At 43.9% G+C, this 20,890-nt stretch overlaps 2 protein-coding genes across 4 annotated transcripts in view; one reads left to right on the top strand and one right to left on the bottom strand.

Moving 5' to 3' along the window:
- Positions 1 to 9,466, top strand: part of ANXA9 (annexin A9) — a 147,854-nt gene extending 138,388 nt beyond the window's left edge. For all 3 annotated transcript variants that reach the window (XM_069727290.1, XM_069727281.1, XM_069727272.1), the window contains 7 exons: positions 86 to 165; positions 239 to 298; positions 413 to 503; positions 1,429 to 1,524; positions 1,822 to 1,880; positions 8,215 to 8,337; positions 9,240 to 9,466. In XM_069727290.1, the coding sequence (XP_069583391.1) occupies positions 86 to 165; positions 239 to 298; positions 413 to 503; positions 1,429 to 1,524; positions 1,822 to 1,880; positions 8,215 to 8,337; positions 9,240 to 9,302 (572 nt within the window). In that variant the 3' untranslated portion in view covers positions 9,303 to 9,466. The remainder of the gene's footprint in view (positions 1 to 85; positions 166 to 238; positions 299 to 412; positions 504 to 1,428; positions 1,525 to 1,821; positions 1,881 to 8,214; positions 8,338 to 9,239) is intronic.
- LOC138638195 (phospholipase A2 inhibitor and Ly6/PLAUR domain-containing protein-like) overlaps positions 9,072 to 20,890 on the bottom strand; it is a 72,263-nt gene continuing 60,444 nt past the window's right edge. Inside the window, exons 3-5 of the mRNA XM_069727301.1 lie at positions 14,619 to 14,759; positions 13,532 to 13,654; positions 9,072 to 12,398 (exon numbers count right to left, since the gene is read on the bottom strand). Of these exons, the coding sequence (XP_069583402.1) occupies positions 12,199 to 12,398; positions 13,532 to 13,654; positions 14,619 to 14,759 (464 nt within the window). The 3' untranslated portion in view covers positions 9,072 to 12,198. The remainder of the gene's footprint in view (positions 12,399 to 13,531; positions 13,655 to 14,618; positions 14,760 to 20,890) is intronic.

Here is a 20,890-nt window from a genome sequence, read left to right on the forward strand (position 1 = left end):
ATTAACTGTGAGGGACATGGGGTTTGTTTAGTTGCTGACTTCGGCCAATGTGGTCTGAAATCTTCTTAATACGTCTTCATTCTAGAATATAAAGCTGAACTGGAGAAGAACATTTCATCAGACACCAGTGAGCCGTACACTGCACTCCTCCTAGCACTGGCCAAGGTGACCGCCAACACCGGTAGTCGCTTTCTTATGATTTATAAGGATAATGCTAATGATGTATCTTTAATTCCAGGGCAAGAGAGAAAGTGATTCTGGGATAATTGACTATGGCCTCATTGAGCAGGAATCAAAGGTTGTATGTGGTTTCATATGGCTCTGCCTTGTGGTGCAAGCTGGTACAGCAGTAAATAAGAGTGCATTTTTAAAGGAGAATTAAACCTTTAATTGTTTGCACTTGTAATGGCAGATTCTGAGCGATCTGGGACCTAAGAATATCGCCAACAGCACTCAGTGGATCAAAATTTTGACAGAACGAAGCCATGGACACCTTAGGAGAGGTAAATTCACCATCAATTGACCATCTAGGTTAGCAATGGTGTTAAAGTATTATGAATATAATAAAGACTAGTGGAGAGACATCTTTTAGGACCCCCATTCACCAGGATAGTAGGATTCCTATGGCAGCCTAATGAAAGTCAAACACTGATTGGCATAATGGTCGACCTATCGTTATTCATAATTATGGACCATTTCTTTAGAGTAAAGGGGTATTCCAGCCTGAAGAGGTTTGGGTTACACAGGTCACTATATTGCCCCTAGCTGCAAGACCATGGCAAAGTGGAGTCTGAATGAAGCAGCTGTTTCCACCATTACAGTAGACTTTGAGTAGAATGGTCGGGCAAGCGTTCGGAAGATCAATATGTGAAATAACCTTCTGGCCGGAATGTTCCTTTAAAGGCTTCAAATGTTTTTTTTTCCGTGTTCTCAATTGGATGTTTTTGAATAGTGTTTTAAAAAACAAGTAGTTTTGCAATTTACTGTTTATTAACATTTTCAGTCGTTCTTGAGATATTCACATTTTCTTTTGTTTACAGCTTGTTTCCTTGGAGACCGACCACCGCTGCTAGAGAGTAGAATCTGCAAAGTGCTGACAAGCTTTTTGCTGTTGAACCTGTAAGCATTGTTTTGAAGCTGGCCAGGATCACTAAAGCACACTGTTAACACCTAGTATCAACCAGCTTCATCACAGTGCTTACAAGCTAGATGACAGCGGTGATCGGTCTCCTAGGCAACAAGCTGTAAACAAAGGAAAAAGTGTTAATATCTCAAGAACGGCTGAAAATTTTAGCAAGCAGTAAATCGCAAATGTGCTTGTTTTTACTAGCACTATCTGAAAAACCCATTTATGAAGATGGGTAATAACCCTTTAAGGTAGAAGACTTCATGCAATGAGTTACTAATGGCTATCTATGCTGAATTTAGTGTTCGATCACTTCAAGAAATCAACGTCAGAAGACATCGAGGAAAGGATTAAGGGAAATTTTAAAGGCGACTTCCAGAAAGGAGTGCTAACATTAGGTGAGTGCCCAGGTGACACGTGTGCTGTGCACTTTGTATCAGTCGGATAGATAACCTTAGTCCTCCAGCAGCTTAATGAAAAATAAAAAGTTACAGGTATCATAAAAAGTTGTTACAAACCAATGAATGAGCCCATGGGGGATTCAGATTTATTAAAGGGGTCATTTTTCTTTACAAGAGCAGTTTCCGCCGTGTAATAACATGTGATTCGATTATTTTTGTTGGACCCTTCCAGCAAAGACGTGATGGTAAAACACAAGACCTACACATTCAATCTGATTTATGTTCTCGTCTTAGTGGCCGTGATTAAGGACACTCCACTCTACTTTGCGGACAGACTGTACAGTGCAGTGAAGGTAAGGGTCTTTTTAACCCCTTCATGACCCAGCCTATTTTGACCTTAAAGACCTTGCCGTTTTTTGCAATTCTGACCAGTGTCCCTTTATGAGGTAATAACTCGGGAACGCTTCAACGGATCCTAGCGGTTCTGAGATTGTTTTTTCGTGACATATTGGGCTTCATGTTAGTGGTAAATTTAGGTCAATAAATTCTGTGTTTATTTGTGATAAAAACGGAAATTTGGCGAAAATTTTGAAAATTTCGCAATTTTCACATTTTGAATTTTTATTCTGTTAAACCAGAGTTATGTGACAAAAAATAGTTAATAAATAACATTTCCCACACGTCTACTTTACATCAGCACAATTTTGGAAACAAAATTTTTTTTTGCTAGGAAGTTATAAGGGTTAAAATTTGACCAGCGATTTCTCATTTTTACAACGAAATTTACAAAACCATTTTTTTAGGGACCACCTCACATTTGAAGTCAGTTTGAGGGGTCTATATGGCTGAAAATACCCAAAAGTAACACCATTCTAAAAACTGCACCCCTCAAGGTGCAAAAACCACATTCCAGAAGTTTATTAACCCTTCAGGTGCTTCACAGCAGCAGAAGCAACATGAAAGGAAAAAATGAACATTTAACTTTTTAGTCACAAAAATGATCTTTCAGCAACAATTTTTTTATTTTCCGAATGGTAAAAAGAGAAACTGAACCACGAAAGTTGTTGTCCAATTTATCCTGAGTACGCTGATACCTCATATGTGGGGGTAAACCACTGTTTGGGCGCACGGCAGGGCTTGGAAGGGAAGGAGCGCCATTTGACTTTTTGAATGAAAAATTGGCTCCACTCTTTAGCGGACACCATGTCACGTTTGAAGAGCCCCCGTGTGCCTAAAAATTGGAGCTCCCCCACAAGTGACCCCATTTTGGAAACTAGACGCCCCAAGGAACTTATCTAGATGCATAGTGAGCACTTTAAACCCCCAGGTGCTTCACAAATTGATCCGTAAAAATGAAAAAGTACTTTTTTTTCACAAAAAAATTATTTTAGCCTCAATTTTTTCATTTTCACATGGACAACAGGATAAAATAGATTCTAAAATTTGTTTGGCAATTTCTCCTGAGTACACCGATACCTCACATGTGGGGGTAAACCACTGTTTGGGCACATGGTAAGGCTCGGAAGGGAAGGAGCGCCATTTGACTTTTTGAATGAAAAATCTCCATCGTTAGCGGACACCATGTCGCATTTGGAGAGACCCTGTGTGCTTAAACATTGGAGCTCCCCCACAATTGACCCCATTTTGGAAACTGGACCCCCCAAGGAACTTATATAGATGCCTAGTGAGCACTTTAAACCCTCAGGTGCTTCACAAATTGATCCGTAAAAATGAAAAAGTACTTTTTTTTTTCACAAAAAATTTCTTTTCGCCTCAATTTTTTCATTTTCACGTGGGTAATAGGATAAAATGGATCCTAAAATTTGTTGAGCAATTTCTCCCGAGTACGCCGATACCTCATATGTGGGGGTAAACCACTGTTTGGGCACAAGGCAGGGCTCGGAAGGGAAGGCGCGCCTTTTGACTTTTTGAATGGAAAATTAGCTCCAATTGTTAGCGGACACCATGTCGCATTTGGAGCGCCCCTGTGTGTCTATGCAATGGAGCTCCCCCACAAGTGACCCCATTTTGGAAACTAGACCCCCCAAGGAACTTATCTAGATGCATACTGAGCACTTTAAACCCCCAGGTGCTTCACAGAAGTTTATAATGCAGAGCCATGAAAATAAAAAATATTTTTTCTTTTCTCAAAAATGATTTTTTAGCCTGGAATTTCCTATTTTGCCAATGGTAATAGGAGAAATTGGACCACAAATGTTGTTGTCCAGTTTGTCCTGAGTACGTAGATACCCCATATGTGGGGGTAAACCACTGTTTGGGCGCACGGCAGGGCTCAGAATGGAAGGCACGCCATTTGGCTTTTTAAATGGAAAATTAGCTCCAATCATTAGCGGACACCATGTTGCGTTTGGAGAGCCCCTGTGTGCCTAAACATTGGAGATCCCCCACAAATGACCCCATTTTGGAAACTAGACCCCCAAAGGAACTAATCTAGATGTGTGGTGAGCACTTTGAACCCTCAAGTGCTTCACAGAAGTTTATAACGCAGAGCCATGAAAATAAAATAAAAAATTTCTTTTCTCAAAAATGATATTTTAGCCCGCAATTTTTTATTTTCCCAAGGGTAACAGGAGAAATTTAACCCCAAAAGTTGTTGTCCAGTTTCACCTGAGTACGCTGATACCCCATATGTGGGGGTAAACTACTATTTGGGCACTTGCCGGGGCTCGGAAGTGAAGTAGTGACGTTTTGATATACAGACTTTGATGGAATGCTCTACGGGCGTCACGTTGCGTTTGCAGAGCCCCTGATGTGACTAAACAGTAGAAACCCCCCACAAGTCACCCCATTTCGGAAACTAGACCCCGAAATGAAATTATCTAGATATGTGGTGAGCACTTTCAACCCCCAAGTGCTTCACAGCAGTTTATAACGCAGAGCCGTGAAAATAATAAATACGTTTTCTTTCCTCAAAAATAATTTTTTAGCCCAGAATTTTTTATTTTCCCAAGGGTAACAGGAGAAATTGGACCCCAAAAGTTGTTGTCCAGTTTCTCCTGAGTACGCCGATACCCCATGTGTGGGGGTAAACCACTGTTTGGGCGCACGTCGGGGCTCAGAAGGGAAGTAGTGACTTTTGAAATGCAGACTTTGATGGAATGGTCTGCGGACGTCACGTTGCGTTTGCAGAGCCCCTGGTGTGCCTAAACAGTAGAAACCCCCCACAAGTGACCCCATTTTGGAAACTAGACCCCCCAAGGAACTTATCTAGATATGTGCTGAGCACTTTGAACCCCCAAGTGCTTCACAGACGTTTACAATGCAGAGCCGTGAAAATAAAAAATCATTTTTCTTTCCTCAAAAATGATGTTTTAGCAAGCAATTTTTTATTTTCTCAAGGGTAACAGGAGAAATTGGACCCCAGTAATTGTTGCGCAGTTTGTCCTGAGTATGCTGGTACCCCATATGTGGGGGTAAACCACTGTTTGGGCACACGTCGGGGCTCGGAAGTGAGAGAGCACCATTTGACTTTTTGAATACAAGATTGGCTGGAATCAATGGTGGCGCCATGTTGCGTTTGGAGACCCCCTGATGTGCCTAAACAGTGGAAACCCCTCAATTCTAACTCCAACACACCCCTAAACCTTATCCCAACTGTAGCCATAACCCTAATCACAACCCTAACCCCAACACACCCCTAACCACAACCCTAATTCCAACCCAACCCTAACCCTAAGGCTATGTGCCAACGTTGCGGATTCGTATGAGATTTTTCAGCACCATTTTTGAAAAATCCGCGGGTAAAAGGCACTGCGTTTTACCTGCGGATTTTCCGCGGATTTCCAGTGTTTTTTGTGCGGATTTCACCTGTGGATTCCTATTGAGGAACAAGTGTAAAACGCTGCGGAATCCGCACAAAGAATTGACATGCTGCGGAAAATACAACACAGCGTTTCCGCGCGGTATTTTCCGCACCATGGGCACAGCGGATTAGGTTTTCCATATGTTTACATGGTACTGTAAACCTGATGGAACACTGCTGCGAATCTGCAGCGGCCAATCCGCTGCAGATCCGCAACCAAATCCGCACCGTGTGCACATAGCCTAATTCTAAAGGTATGTGCACACGCTGCGGAAAATGCTGCGGATCTGCAGCAGTTTCCCATGAGTTTACAGTTCAATGTAAACCTATGGGAAACAAAAATCGCTATACACATGCTGCGGAAAAACTGCACGGAAACGCAGCGGTTTACATTCCGCAGCATGTCGCTTCTTTCTGCGGATTCCGCAGCGGTTTTACACCTGCTCCAATAGAAAATCGCAGTTGTAAAACCGCAGTGAAATGCGCAGAAAAACCGCGGTAAATCCACAGCGGTTTAGCACTGCGGATTTATCAAATCCTCTGCGGAAAAATCCGCAGAGGACCAGAATACGTGTGCACATTCCGAACCCTAACCCTACCCCTAACCCTAACCCTACCCATAACCCTACCCCTAACCCTAACCCTAGTTCTTACCCCAACCTTAGTGGGAAAAAAAAATTATTTTTTTTTTTTATTGTCCCTACCTATAGGGGTGACAAAGGGGGGGGGGGTCATTTACTATTTTTTTTATTTTGATCACTGAGACAGGTTATATCTCAGTGATCAAAATTCACTCTGGAACGAATCTGCCGGCCGGCAGATTCGGCGGGCGCACTGCACATGCGCCCGCCATTTTGGAAGATGGCGGCGCCCGGGAAAGAAGACGGACACCGGCAGGCTCGGTAAGTATAAGGGGGGGGAGATCAGGGCACGGGGGGGGGGCGTCGGAGCACGGGGGGGGAGGCGTCGGAGCACGGGGGGGCGTCGGAGCATGGATGAGGATCGGTGTGCGTGCGGGTGGATTGGAGCACGGGGTGGGGGATCGCTGTGCAGGGGGGTGGATCGCTGTGCGGGGGGGGATCGCTGTGCGGGGGGGGATCGGAGCACGGGGGGGTTTCATTGGAGCACGGGGGGTGTGATTGGAGCACGGGGGGAGCGGACAGGAGGACGGGGGAGCGGAGCACTGGACGGAGGGGAGCGCTGCACAGATCGGGGGGCTGGGGGGGCGATCGGTGGGGTGGGTGCACATTAGTATTTCCAGCCATGGCCGATGATATTGCAGCATCGGCCATGGCTGGATTGTAATATTTCACCAGTTTTTTAGGTGAAATATTACAAATCGCTCTGATTGGCAGTTTCACTTTCAACAGCCAATCAGAGCGATCGTAGCCACGGGGGGGTGAAGCCACCCCCCCTGGGCTAAACTACCACTCCCCCTGTCCCTGCAGATCGGGTGAAATGGGAGTTAACCCTTTCACCCGATCTGCAGGGACGCGATCTTTCTGTGACACAGCATATGCGTCACAGGTCGGATTGGCACTGACTTTCATGACGCATACGCTGTGTCACAGGTCGGGAAGGGGTTAACATCTCTGGTCTTGTTTTGCGGGCTCTGTTCCCCTTTGACCTCACATGAACAGCACCTGTGTATATTTCCTATCAGCTGTCACTTATTCAGGCTGCTCCTTTTTATTTCCAGCAGACCAGATAACAGACTGAGTATGACCATATCTGTGTAGGCCAAGAAAGCAGGACTCATAGGCTTTCTGTATGAATTGGAGGGGCTAAAGGACTCACAGGCTTCTTCTACAAGTAGGCAGGAAAATCAGGACTCACAGACTTCTGCCACTAGTAAACGAGAAGAGCAGGACTCATAGGATTCCTCTATGAGCAGATAGGAGGAAGCAGGACTCACAGGCTTTCTATTCTAGTAGGCAGGGAAGCAGGACTCACATGTTTGCTCTATGAGTAGGCAGGGGAAGCAGAACTCACAGGCTTTCTCCAAAAATAGACATGGGGAAGCAAGACACACAGGCTTTCTCTATGAGTAGCAGGGCCGGTGGCAGTCGTGGGCCGCTCGCCAGTGCCGACTCACCCCCCCGCCGCCGACGACTCACCCCCCGACAGCGCCGCATTCAACTATACTTAAGGATGAATGACCTCAGGGAGATCAAAACATCCAACACCGCGGAGACACCATCACGTGTTTCTCAACGCAGTGATCCAGAACACTGCTCCCATCCCTATGGATGGGTACGCCTGTACAGTTGAATCGGCAGGGGAAGTAGGACTCACAGGCTTTTTCTTGAAATAGTTAGGGGGAAGCAGGACTCAGTCTTTCTCTATGAGTAGGCGAGAGAAGTAGGACTCACAGGCTTTCTCTACAAATAGGCAGGGGAAAGCAGGGTTCATAGTCTTTTTTCTATGAGTAGGTGGGGTGAAGCAGGAGTCACACAATTCTTCTACGAGTAGGTGGAGGAAACATGACTCACAGGCTTTCGCTATGAGTGGGCAGGGGAAGCAGGACTCACAGGCTTTCTCTACAAGTAGGCAGGGGAAATGGGACTCATAAGCTTCATCTACAAGTAGGCAGGGGAAACAGGACTCACAGGCTTCCTCTATGAGTAGGTGGGGGAAGCATGACTTACAGGATTTCTATAGTGTAGGAGGAGGGAAGCAAGACTCACAGTCTGCAACTAAGAGTAGGCAGGGGAAGCAGGACCCACAGTCAAAAGTCATATCTTTTTTGCTGACTCTGCCAATGTGTATGGAAAACAGAAATAACCACAAAGGCAGCTAACATTTTCTATTTTTACCTTGTATTTAAAACATTTCTAATTCATGCCACCAACCTCCTCCAACAGGGACTGGGGACGGATGACAGTACTCTTATACGTATCCTCATTTCTCGGAGTGAGGTTGATTTATTGAGTATCCGGGTGGCCTATAGAAGGAAATATGGAAAATCCCTCTATTCAACAATTCAGGTAATGTCTGTTTGAGCCATAAAAAATCTTAAAGGGAAAGTCCACTTTTTAATGAATATTTCTATAAAGCAATAAAATAAGACTATTTTTTACAGATTACTTAAAGGGAACCTGTCACCCCCAAAATCGAAGATGAGCTAAGCCCACCGGCATCAGAGGCTTATCTACAGCATTCTGTAATGCTGTAGATAAGCCCCCAATATATCCTGAAAGATGAGAAAAAGAGGTTAGATTATACTCACCTGGGCGGGCGGTCCGATCCGATGGGCGTCACGGTCCTGTCCGGGGCCTCCTATTTTCTTACGATTACGTCCTCTTGTTGTTTCACGCTGCGGCTCCGGCTCCGGTGTACTTTGTCTGCCCTGTTGAGGGCAGAGCAAACTACTGCGGTGCGCAGTGAGGTGAGTATAATCTAACCTCTTTTTCTCATCTTTCAGGATACATCGAGGGCTTATCTACAGGATTACAGAATGCTGTAGATAAGCCCCTGATGCCGATGGGCTTAGCTCACCTTTGATTTTGGGGGTGACAGGTTCCCTTTAAGATACTTTATTGGGAATGCATTTTTCCAATGCTATTTTAAAGATTAGAGCAGGAGGGGGCGCTATTGCACTTTTTAATAGATCTAAGCACCTGTGAACCACAGTGGTGAAAAGTCGTACTGCAAGTGAGAAATGTATGTAAGAATTGGGTTAATAATAATAATAACAACAATAATAATAATAATAACAATCTTTATTTTTACAGTTACAGTTATACCTTCTGAGAATTATAAATCTATTTCTTTAACCAACAGCTGAAGTTTCAATATGTATCTGCGTTATAAAATACTACTTTTTAAACAATAGGATACATTCCCTTTAACCGTCCATATGTAGTGATATAACACATTTCTCTTCCAGAGTGAAGCCAAGGGGAGTTATCGATCTGCTTTACTTTTGCTGTGCAGGGCAGAAGACATATAATTGCATATTATTTTATGAGCGTGAGGATTATATGATATGATGTGGACAGTCAGCAGCAAACGTGGCCACCATTTTTATCTGCCCTACACGTCCTCTCTGACAGAGGGAACCATGACCCACGAATGTGTCCACATGTATTGTCCATTAAAAGTATCTTTCATAAATCTGGTGTTTCTCCATTATTGGAATTGGTACCGGCAAATATGATGCCAACATAGCCACAGCATGCCTGCGGGCGCAAGATATACAGATCTGGCAAAAATTAAGAGACCACTGCAAAATGTTCAGTTTGCCTGATTTTTCTCTTTATAGGTATATTTTTGAGTAAAATCTAAATTGTTCTTTTATTCTATAAACTACTGACAACATGTCTTCGAAGTTCCAAGCAATAAATTTTATATTTATTTTCTGAAAATGAGAAATGGTCAAAATAACAAAAAAGGCAGTGCTTGCAGACCTCAAATAATGAAAAAAAAAACAAGTTCATAATCATTTAGAAACAACAATACTAATGTTTTAACTCAGGAAGAGTTCAGAAATATATATTTTGTGGAATAACCATGATTTTTAATCAAAGCTTTCATGCGTCTTGGCATGCTTTCCACCAGTCTTTCACACTGCTTCTGGGTGACCTTATGCCACTCCTGGTACAAAAATGTAAGCAGTTCTTTGTTTGATGGCTTGTGACTATCCATCATCCTCTTGATTACATTCCAGAGGTTTTCAATGGGGGTCAGGTCTGGAGATTGGGCTGGCCATGACAGGGATTTGATGTGGTTGTCCTTCATCCACACCTTGATTGACCTAACTGTGTGGCATGGCGCATTGTCCTGCTGGAAAAACCAGCCCTCAGAGTTGGGGAACATTGCCTGAGCAGCAGGAATCAACTGTTCTTCCAGAATAACCTTGTATGCGGCTTGATTCATACGTCCTTCGCAAAGATTAACCTGCCCAATTCCAGCCTTGCTGAAGCATCAAGAGGAAGATGGATAGCTGAGCTCAGATACCGGTAGCTGGAAGACTGAGGTTGTGGGGGTAACTTCATGCCCCACTGCAGAAAACAGAAGACAGCAGATTGCAAGTTACCTGTCCACCATTGACACCTGAGGACACAGTGGCAGATAGAGCCCGAGTCATGATAGAAATCCTGTAAAAAGGCTCAAGTTACCGGTCATACAGGTAGTGTCCTATCTAAAGGGGGACAAAGAGAAAACGTGAGGACCTTGTGTGAGGCCTAAGGCAGCAATTGACTACAACACCACAGCGCTAGAGGGAAGGCTTCCACCCGCACCTGGTAAGGGTAATTCCAGACTCACTTCCAAGTCGGCCGGACCATCGACACCTGCGATCCAGTACCCTGGACTGTGGATGCCTGAACCCTTCAGTAAAAAGGTAAAGAGACTGCAACCCCGTGTCCTCCGTTTCTTTCCGGCACTACACAATCCTTGCCAAACACACCAGGAGCCCTGGGGACCCAGCTTCACCTGTGGGAAGCCATACCATCCCGGCTGCCACAACATCACCCCAGAGGACCCCTTTATGCAGCGTCGGTCACCCCTGACCGGGTACCACAGGTGGCGTCACGAAAAAACTTTATTCAAACCCCTTTAAAGACCTCTCTTTTTACATGGGCACCCAGGGCCATGGACTGGGTGGCTGCTACCGTGATACATCCCTACACATCCCTACCGAGTACCCCCCGGCCCTTGCGGGCGTTCCAAAAACAAGGGGAGATAATTATTGTATGAGGGCATAGAGGGGGAGATAATTATTGTATGGGTTCAAAAAGTGGGAGATAATTATTGTATGGGGGCAAAAAGGAGACATTGAGAAGAGGATGTAACCTTCACAGGGGCACTATAATTGTCTGGAGGCAGAGAGGGGGCACTATATATAACTTTTGGAGTTAAATGTGGTGCACTGTTACTTTTGGTGAACATTATGGGTGGCAAAGGCGGGTAGAATTATTACCATGTAGGGCTTTATATTCTGCAGAAACAAGATATGACGATCTGGGTCAAATGGAGGACAGGAGAATTAAATGAGTATGGTCAGAGAGGTACCTACCTCCTTATGGTCAGGTCATGGTATAATTGTAATATTCGTATTGGTACAGTGTTTTTGTTAATGCCCACTATGTTGGTATGTTTGGATCATGGTGTGGTGGTATTTTTTTTATATAGTGGTATTGATGGTTGTATTGCTCTTAGTACACTGGATTTTATATTCCGGTATTTGTTACATGTTGTGTTATTTGCTGACTGTAAGATTATGTGGTCTGCATATATTTGTATTTTCTTCTTTTTTTGAGGGAAAAGGAACTTATTTCTTTGTAGACCCAAGCGAAGCCACAAGGGCGCAGGCATCAGAGCTGCAGTCTGGTGGATGTGAGGGGAGAGCCCCAATCCAAAAGTTGCACTGGGGCCCATAAAACTCTAGTTACGCCCCAGAGGGGAACTTATAGTGTTTATATAATAGTGAGTGCTACAAAATCATGTTTCTGACACACATGTCAAAATAAAGAAAAATAGACAAACCCTTTAAGAGAAATTTGACATGAGGCCCTATATATTTCCATAATGTATAACTGGAACAACTAAACAGAAATAGGCAACATGAGACTCACATAAGGAACTGATGAAGACTTATACACGGTGACTAGAATATTTACTTGTCACTAAAGTTAGAGTAAGGTACCTAAAAAAAACAATTTTCTAAACCTACACCCAACACAAGCTGGTACATTCTGATCATCTGAGACTTTCATTAGCATAAACTGCATGAAAACATTAGCTCCCACCACCATAGTGGATCATACTCAGTGACCGATATCGTGAAGACACAGCATGTTCCAATGCTGAGGGTACAAACGTTCATGAAATGATCTTACACATTCTTAGAAGAATAGTTTAGCCGTGAACACGGAAAATCCCAAGGTCAGAAAGAAGGTGCAGTACTGGAGGACAACTGCGGAGGCGCTGCTGCAAACAATGCCCAGATGGATGACCGCTCCGTCAATATCAAAGGTCTGATCTCCAAAATTGCAGATTGAATCTGTTGCACAGCCCCGTATCTTCGTACCAAGGCCGGGTCCCACTGTGAAAAAAAGGCAAAAGTATGATTTTTTTAAAAATATGTAGCATAGTCATATAGAGTAATTATGATGACATACTAAAACCATATTAATCTATCCATCTACACTACCTGTGATCTATAAACAGTATCCATCCATCCACAGCACACGTACGTACTGGCGAACTCTGCACTGTCCTAGATGTGCCGCCTGTTCTCCGACAGGTGCAGAGGTCAGAAACTCTACGCAGTCTCAGAGTCCAAGAGATGAAGTGATAGACTCTGTCCTAACCTTGTATGACTTGTGGAGATATCCCTGACACGGAAAGGTGCATCATAAACATGTCGGTATGTTATAAAGGAAAGCTCCAGTTTTGGCAAAAAAAAGTAATAAGGGGCTTATTCATCCCCTCCTTTATTCCCATACAAACACATTGCTTTGGAAGAATAATAGTGTAGGTCACATTTGTTTCTGAAGCATACAGGTCCCATAGCTTCCACATTTTTTCATGTGATGATAGCTATACCACCAAGGTGCCAAGGTCAGAAGAGAGGATGGAGACTTTCTCAAGGGACTTAGCTGCAGACCAGGGGGCTCATGTGACCAACGTGCAGGCTGGCAACACGGTGGCGGTCCATCTTTATTTCACATGGACAAGGCAGGGGGAATTTTTGGTGGAACCATCTGCTGCTCACAAGGAGGCAACAGTGAGCAGACATGGGAATTGCCATTTCCGCTGCTAGGACCTTTGCGGCACGATTGTGAACAATACTCCTACACCAGCTTGAGGTAAGAGAGATTGTTAATTTAGCTCTAACATGGTATATGGTATATGTGGTACAGTACAAGTGATCAAACCAGATTCACTCCCCCTAGGATATAGAATAGAAATATAGAAAAATATAAATCACCCCCCATTTTCCAATCCAATATTACAATAATTAAGAAAATAATAAAATATATTTGTTATGGCCCATCCATAATATACCAAGCCTTCACACAGCTTCATTTCATTCCTTTTAAAAGTTATAGGATATATTAAAATATTTAGGAAATGTTAAGCAAATTGCTAATAAAGCAGTGCCCTAGTATGCAAATAAAGGTAAGGACGAGCATGGACTTTCTGTATTTGATACTACCTTTGTCCTGGGCTTACCCGTGGTCAGGTCCACGCTAGCGCATTTTTTCTCATCTCCCATGCACTCAATCTTACACTGGTCCTGCGACGAAGCGCACGTCGGGCACGTCACACCATTCTTCAGTGTGTTGGTGGGTGGCACTAGGGGTATAAATTCATAGTCTAATATTAAAGGTGATATTCCATGATTTTCTGTGTATGTCTTCTTAAAGGGGCTAGCCACTCCTCTAAATAAAGTTTTTTAAGCACAAAGGTGCTGAAAAACCCCCCAGCAAAACAACCCCATATTCCGCTACCAGACTGGCCTCGCTGCTATGTTCCGCTGCTGGTGATGCAAAGAGGACCTGTCACTAGTTATGGACATGTAATTTATTTTCCTGATATGAACACTCCTTTTCTCCTGAATCCGGCAATGTTTTACTTTTCTTCCTGAGCCTCTCCGTTCCTGAGATATGGCTCCTTCTTCAAAGCATACAATGCTAGTCTCGTTAGCTAAGTGGGGGCGGTCCTTAAGAACACACCCACTGACAATTGTTGAGGACCACTCCCTGTTGGCTAACATGAGTATATTTATATCAAGGGAAGAGAGGGCCATATCTCAGGAAAAGAGAGGCGCAGGAACAAAAGAAAAATATCGCCGGATTCAGGAAAACAGCAGCTTTTACACCAAGTAAAACAGTACATATTTATGGTAAATGACAGGTCTTCTTTATTTTTTTGGATGTGTGAAAACATTAGCTATAAAATGAATGATAAAATAATTGCCTTTTATTTTTATACAAAAACAACTTCACACCTGTTCCATGTGTCGTACCCATGGACAGATGTGACACTGTTTTTTGGAAGAATTCAGCCCCATTTAAAGAACTTATTTGTACAAAGCCATACTATGGTGCTCATAGAAGTCTACGGAGTCCCTGCTACAGGTCTGATTTCATATGAAGGCAGATAACTTTTTTTCTGTAGGGTTCTGTCCGATGCAGGCATTCTTCATTGGAAGCACCACAGGGATTCTGTATGGCGCCATACGGCTCCGCATAGGCGGCTCTGACGTATGTATGAGGCATAGCCTTGTAAATAATCAATGAAAATGAGCTATACATACATTTAAGCTCATCCGGGGTACAGCCAGCGGTTGTGCAGCAAGATGTGGACAGCATAGCCCGTGATGTCGAGGTAATACTTCCAAAAATTCCACATGTTGCAGCGTTGGGTGCACACGATCGTCCAAACAGAGTGTAATCTCCTGTAATTAGAGATGGGGAATAACATATATTATGAAGAGTGCTTATGTAAGTGTTCTGGCCAGCACAAATTGGCTTTCAAAGTTATCTATTGTTCCCTGATATCAGCCATTTTAGACTAGTGATCGGTACTTGTTTGGCAGTGAAAAAGTTGCAAACAAAAGCATTATTGTTCCTTTTTGACCTCCTGAGTATGTTGAGCAATAGATCCAGGACTTATTCCATATACAGCTGTACCAGATTATCTTCTGGATTGATTAAACTTTAACTAGAGCAAATCCAAGGATCATCACCAGACAGGGAAGTCAACGACTTGGACCCATATGAGTCACACGAATTGGGGTTCTATATCTACTATATACCATATCTACTATATCTACTATACCACTATGTATTGTCTATAGGGTTAGTGATCATGCATGTGATGTATGACGGACCCCAAATCTCAGAATCGGATGAGACCCCCATCAATCATGTATTTATCACAGGATACACACCTTTTCGAATAATATAATACATTGTAATGGGGTGCATTAAAAAAGAAAAATATTCCTTTCATAATCATGTGAAAAATGAATCAAATTAATACATTAAAATCATTGGGAAATTTTAGCACACAATTTTTTTCCATTTCTCATATGGATCTTTTAACACAGCGTATGTTAATGTTATGTGACCTTTTACTGTTTTATTTTTATAATTTAAACATAGCACCTCCTCCAATCAATCAATGGATTAGTGGATTTTGGTGTGACCCTGAGTCATTTCTCACAGGCAAGCCGTGAGACAGAGTAGTCAGGAGGTCTGGGGTCAGATACCAGGAGGGCTTGTAGTACAGAGGGGTAAGGTAACACCATGGTCGGGTAACAGTCCGGGGTCAAATGCCAGGAGGGTACATCAAAATCAGGGAGTACAACAAACAGTCAGAGGCCGAGATTGGGGTCAGATACCTGAAGTCAGAGAGCATCAAAAGCAGAAGGGATAATCCACAAAAGGTGGGTCATCACCAAAATCAGAAGTCAGACACAGAACAAGTATACACACCTAGGTATAGCAAATCTACAACTAACAATCCTCTACTCACAGCAAGCCAGTTAAATACTCTAAAAAACGGTTGAGGAAACACCCACAGACTAAACCAGATTCAACAGCATGACTGTCAATTAAAATGCTGACAGCACTGCATGCCCCAGGATCAGATTGGATGACTGGACTGTCACTCACAAAACTGACAGTCCAGCCACCACAAATCCTATAGAGCGGCTGAGCTGTTACTCACAGAGTCCCTAGACCACAGTCAGATATGAAACAGTGACAGTACCCACTGCCCTAGAGGGGCTGCCGGAACCCCAGGCTTCCTAGGAAACCTAGTATGAAAGGCCCTGATCAGTCGATTGGCCCTAGAGGCTCCGGCTGCAACCCAGTATCTCACCTCCAGTCTGTATCCCTTCCAATATATGAGGTACTGAAGGGAATTTCAGACCCACTGGGAGTCATCGTGCTCTAGTTTGTCATCGACAACAACCGGAGGAGGCAGGGACGAGGGCGACACCACCGGGTGTACAAATTCCTTCAACATGGATCTATGGACGACATTATTGATGCAGGGAGATAGAGGAAGCTTCAAATTAAATGACACCAGATTGACCACTTCCAGGATTTCATAGGGACCGACGAATTCGCCGATGGTAAGTTTAATGCTTCTGGATGACAGCCAGACCATATTACCCATTTTAAAAACAGGACCCTCCAAACATCTTCTATAAGCCTTCCTTTTTTGGCGAACTTGAGCAACCCAATATTCCTTTGATCTTCCTTCCAAACATCCCCAAACTTCTGTGTAGCGACTGTTGTGAATTCTGCTTTTGGGTTCCCTCCAGTGGTTGTAGGTGGGAATGCAGTTGTCTCTGAGTCGCAGTCCTGGCCAGGTGTATCTGCTGATTGCAGTTCTGACTGGGATATTTAGGTGTGCAGGATTCATTAGTCCTTTCCAGTTGTCAATGTTTCTTGTGAAGTGTTGGTTCACTTTCTGGCTTCTCCTGCTTAGCTGCCAATTCAGCAAAGATAAGTGTCTGTTTCTTTTTCTGTGGCACACATGCAGTGTGCTTATATTCTGTGCTATTCATTTGTTTTTCTCTTGTCCAGCTTAGACTGTGTCAGTGTTTTCTCAGTCTTGTTGGATTATTCTCTGGAGTTGCAGATATACGCTCCACATCTTTAGTTAGATGGTGGAGTTTTTGTATTTTCTGCTGTGGATATTTTTGGAAGGATTTTTAATGCTGACCGCTTAGTATCCTGTCCTATCCTTTCCTATTTAGCTAGTGTGTGCCTCATTTGCTAAATCCTGTTTCCTGCCTGCGTGTGTCTTTTCCTCTACTACTCACAGTCAATATTTGAGGGGGGCTGCCTATCCTTTGGGGTTCTGCTCTGAGGCAAGGTAGAATTCCTATTTCCATCTATAGGGGTATTTAGTCCTCCGGCTGTGTCGAGGTGTCTAGGTTTTGTTAGGCACACCCCACGGCTACTTATAGTTGCGGTGTTAAGATCAGGGTTTGCGGTCACTATAGTTACCACCTACTCCAGTGAAAGTTTTCATGCTGCTCCAAGGTCACCTGATCATAACAGTACAACTGGCCAATAATGAGTTAAATGCATCTCAGAAGAAGGGAGGAAAGGTCTTGAGCCATTTTTTTTCTTCAGTCTACTTTGTCTTCTCCTCCCTCTTTATCTCTGGGTGGCTGAAGAGCCTTGTGCTAGCATGAATGTTCAGGAATTAGCTTATCGTGTAGACCAGCTTGCTGCTAGGGTACAGGGTATTTCTGATTATATTGTTCAGACTCCTGTTTTAGAACCGAAGATTCCTACTCCTGATTTGTTTTTTGGCGACAGGTCCAAATTTTTGAGTTTTAAAAACAACTGTAAACTGTTTTTTGCTTTGAGACCTCGATCCTCCGGTGATTCCATTCAGCAGGTTAAAATTGTCATCTCCATGCTGCGTGGCGACGCGCAGGATTGGGCATTTTCCCTGGAATCTGGGAATCCGGCTTTGCTTGATGTAGACTCCTTTTTTCAGGCTTTGGGATTGTTATATGATGAACCTAATTCTGTGGATGAAGCTGAGAAGACCTTGTTGGCCCTGTCTCAGGGTCAAGAGGCGGCAGAATTGTATTGTCAGAAATTCAGAAAATGGTCGGTGTTGACTAAATGGAATAATGATGCTTTGGCGGCAATTTTCAGAAAGGGTCTTTCTGAATCCGTTAAAGATGTTATGGTGGGGTTTCCCACACCTTCCGGTCTGAGTGATTCTATGTCTCTGGCCATTCAGATTGACCGGCGCTTGCGGGAGCGCAGAACCGTGCGCACTGTGGCGTTATCCTGAGAGCAAATTCCTGAGCCTATGCAGTGTGATAGAATTCTGTCTAGAACGGAACGACAAGGTTTCAGACGTCAGAATAGGTTGTGTTATTATTGTGGCGACGCTTCTCATGTCATTTCTGTCTGCCCTAAGCGGACAAAGAGGATCGCCAGTTCAATTACCATCAGTACTGTACAACCTAAATTTTTGTTATCTGTGTCCTTGATCTACTCATTGTCATCATTTTCTGTCATGGCGTTTGTGGATTCAGGCGCCGCCTTGAACTTAATGGACTTTGAGTTTGCCAAGCGTTGTGGTTTTCCCTTGCAGCCTTTGCAGAACCCTATTCCTTTAAGGGGCATTGATGCTACACCCTTGGCTAAAAATAAGCCCCAGTTTTGGACACAGGTGACCATGTGCATGGCGCCAGCCCATCAGGAAGATTGTCAATTTCTGGTGTTGCATAATTTGCATGATGCTATCGTGCTGGGTTTTCCGTGGTTGCAGGTACATAATCCTGTGTTGCATTGGAAGTCCAGGTCTGTGACTAGTTGGGGTTGTTAGGGGGATCATAATGATGTTCCTTTGATGTCAATCTCCTCTTCTTCCTCTTCTGAAATTCCAGAGTTTTTGTCTGATTTTCAGGATGTATTCGATGAGCCCAAGTCCAGTTTCCTTCCACCGAACAGGGACTGCGATTGTGCTATTGACTTAATTCCAGGCTGTAAGTTTCCTAAGGGTCGACTTTTCAACTTGTGTGTGCCTGAACATACCGCCATGCGGAGCTATATTAAGGAGTCTTTGGAGAAAGGGCATATTCGACCATCTTCTTCACCGTTGGGAGCGTGGTTCTTTTTTGTTGCTAAAAAAGATGGTTCCTTGAGACCCTGTATTGATTATCGCCTCTTGAATAAGATCACGGTCAAGTTTCAATACCCTTTACCTTTGCTTTCCGATTTGTTTGCTAGGATTAAGGGAGCTAGTTGGTTTACGAAGATTGACCTTCGGGGGGGATATAATCTTGTTCGTATTAAGCAGGGTGATGAATGGAAAACTGCGTTTAACACGCCCGAAGGCCATTTTGAATACCTTGTGATGCCATTCGGACTCTCTAATGCTCCATCTGTTTTTCAGTCCTTCATGCATGATATCTTCCGGACTTATCTTGATAAATTCTTGATTGTATATTTGGACGATATTTTGATTTTTTCCGATGATTGGGAGTCTCATGTGCAACAGGTCAGGATGGTATTTCAGATCCTTCATGACAATGCTTTGTTTGTGAAAGGGTCTAAGTGTCTCTTTGGGGTGCAGAAGGTTTCCTTTTTGGGCTTTATTTTTTCTCCCTCGTCTATAGAGATGGATCCGGTTAAGGTTCAGGCCATTCATAATTGGATTCAGCCCACATCCGTTAAGAGCCTTCGGAAATTTTTGGGTTTTGCTAATTTTTATTGCCGTTTCATTGCTAATTTTTCCAGCGTGGTTAAACCCTTGACTGATTTGACGAAGAAAGGCGCTGATGTGGCGAATTGGTCCTCTGCGACTGTCTCTGCCTTTCAGGAGCTTAAACGTCGATTTACTTCTGCTCCGGTGTTGCGCCAACCGGATGTTTCTCTTCCGTTTCAGGTTGAGGTTGACGCTTCTGAAATTGGGGCAGGGGCTGTTTTGTCTCAGAGGGATCCTGTTGGTTCCTTAATGAAACCGTGTGCCTTCTTTTCCCGTAAGTTTTTCGCCAGCTGAACGCAATTATGATGTCGGCAATCGGGAGTTGTTGGCTATGAAGTGGGCGTTTGAGGAGTGGCGACATTGGCTTGAGGGAGCTAAGCACCGTATTGTGGTCTTGACCGATCATAAGAATCTGATTTACCTCGAGTCTGCGAAACGGCTGAATCCTAGACAGGCTCGATGGTCCTTGTTTTTTTCCTGTTTTGATTTCGTGGTCTCGTACCTTCCGGGTTCTAAGAATATTAAGGCTGATGCCCTCTCTAGGAGTTTTTTGCCTGATTCTCCTGAGGTCTTAGAACCGGTCGGTATTCTGAAAGAAGGGGCGGTCCTTTCTGTCATTTCCCCGGGTTCTTCAGGAATTTCAGGCTGACAAACCTGACCGCTGTCCTGAGGGGAAACTGTTTGTTCCTGACAGATGGACTAGTAGATTGATTTCTGAGATTCACTGTTCTGTGTTGGCTGGTCATCCTGGCATTTTTGGTACCAGAGACTTGGTTGGTAGGTTCTTTTGGTGGCCTTCTTTGTCGCGTGATGTGCGTTTTTTAGTGCAGTCCTGTGGGACTTGTGCGCGGGCCAAGCCTTGTTGTTCCCGTGCTAGTGGGTTGCTTTTGCCATTGCCAGTCCCTGAGAGGCCCTGGACGCATATTTCAATGGATTTTATTTCTGATCTTCCGGTCTCCCAGAAGATGTCTGTTATCTGGGTTGTTTGTGACCGGTTCTCTAAGATGGTTCATTTGGTGGCTTTGCCTAAATTGCCTTCCTCTTCAGAATTGGTTCCATTGTTTTTTCAGCATGTGGTTCGTTTGCATGGTATTCCAGAGAATATTGTGTCCGACAGAGGTTCCCAGTTTGTTTGTAGGTTTTGGCGGGCCTTTTGTGCTAGGCTGGGCATTGATTTGTCTTTTTCTTCTGCATTTCATCCTCAGACAAATGGCCACACCGAGCGAACTAATCAGACTTTGGAGACTTATTTGAGATGCTTTGTGTCTGCTGATCAGAATGATTGAGTGGCCTTCTTGCCATTGGCCGAGTTTGCCCTTAATAATCGGGCTA

This window comes from Ranitomeya imitator, chromosome 1, assembly GCF_032444005.1.
Source record: "Ranitomeya imitator isolate aRanImi1 chromosome 1, aRanImi1.pri, whole genome shotgun sequence".
In the NCBI taxonomy this organism is placed as follows: domain Eukaryota; kingdom Metazoa; phylum Chordata; class Amphibia; order Anura; family Dendrobatidae; genus Ranitomeya; species Ranitomeya imitator.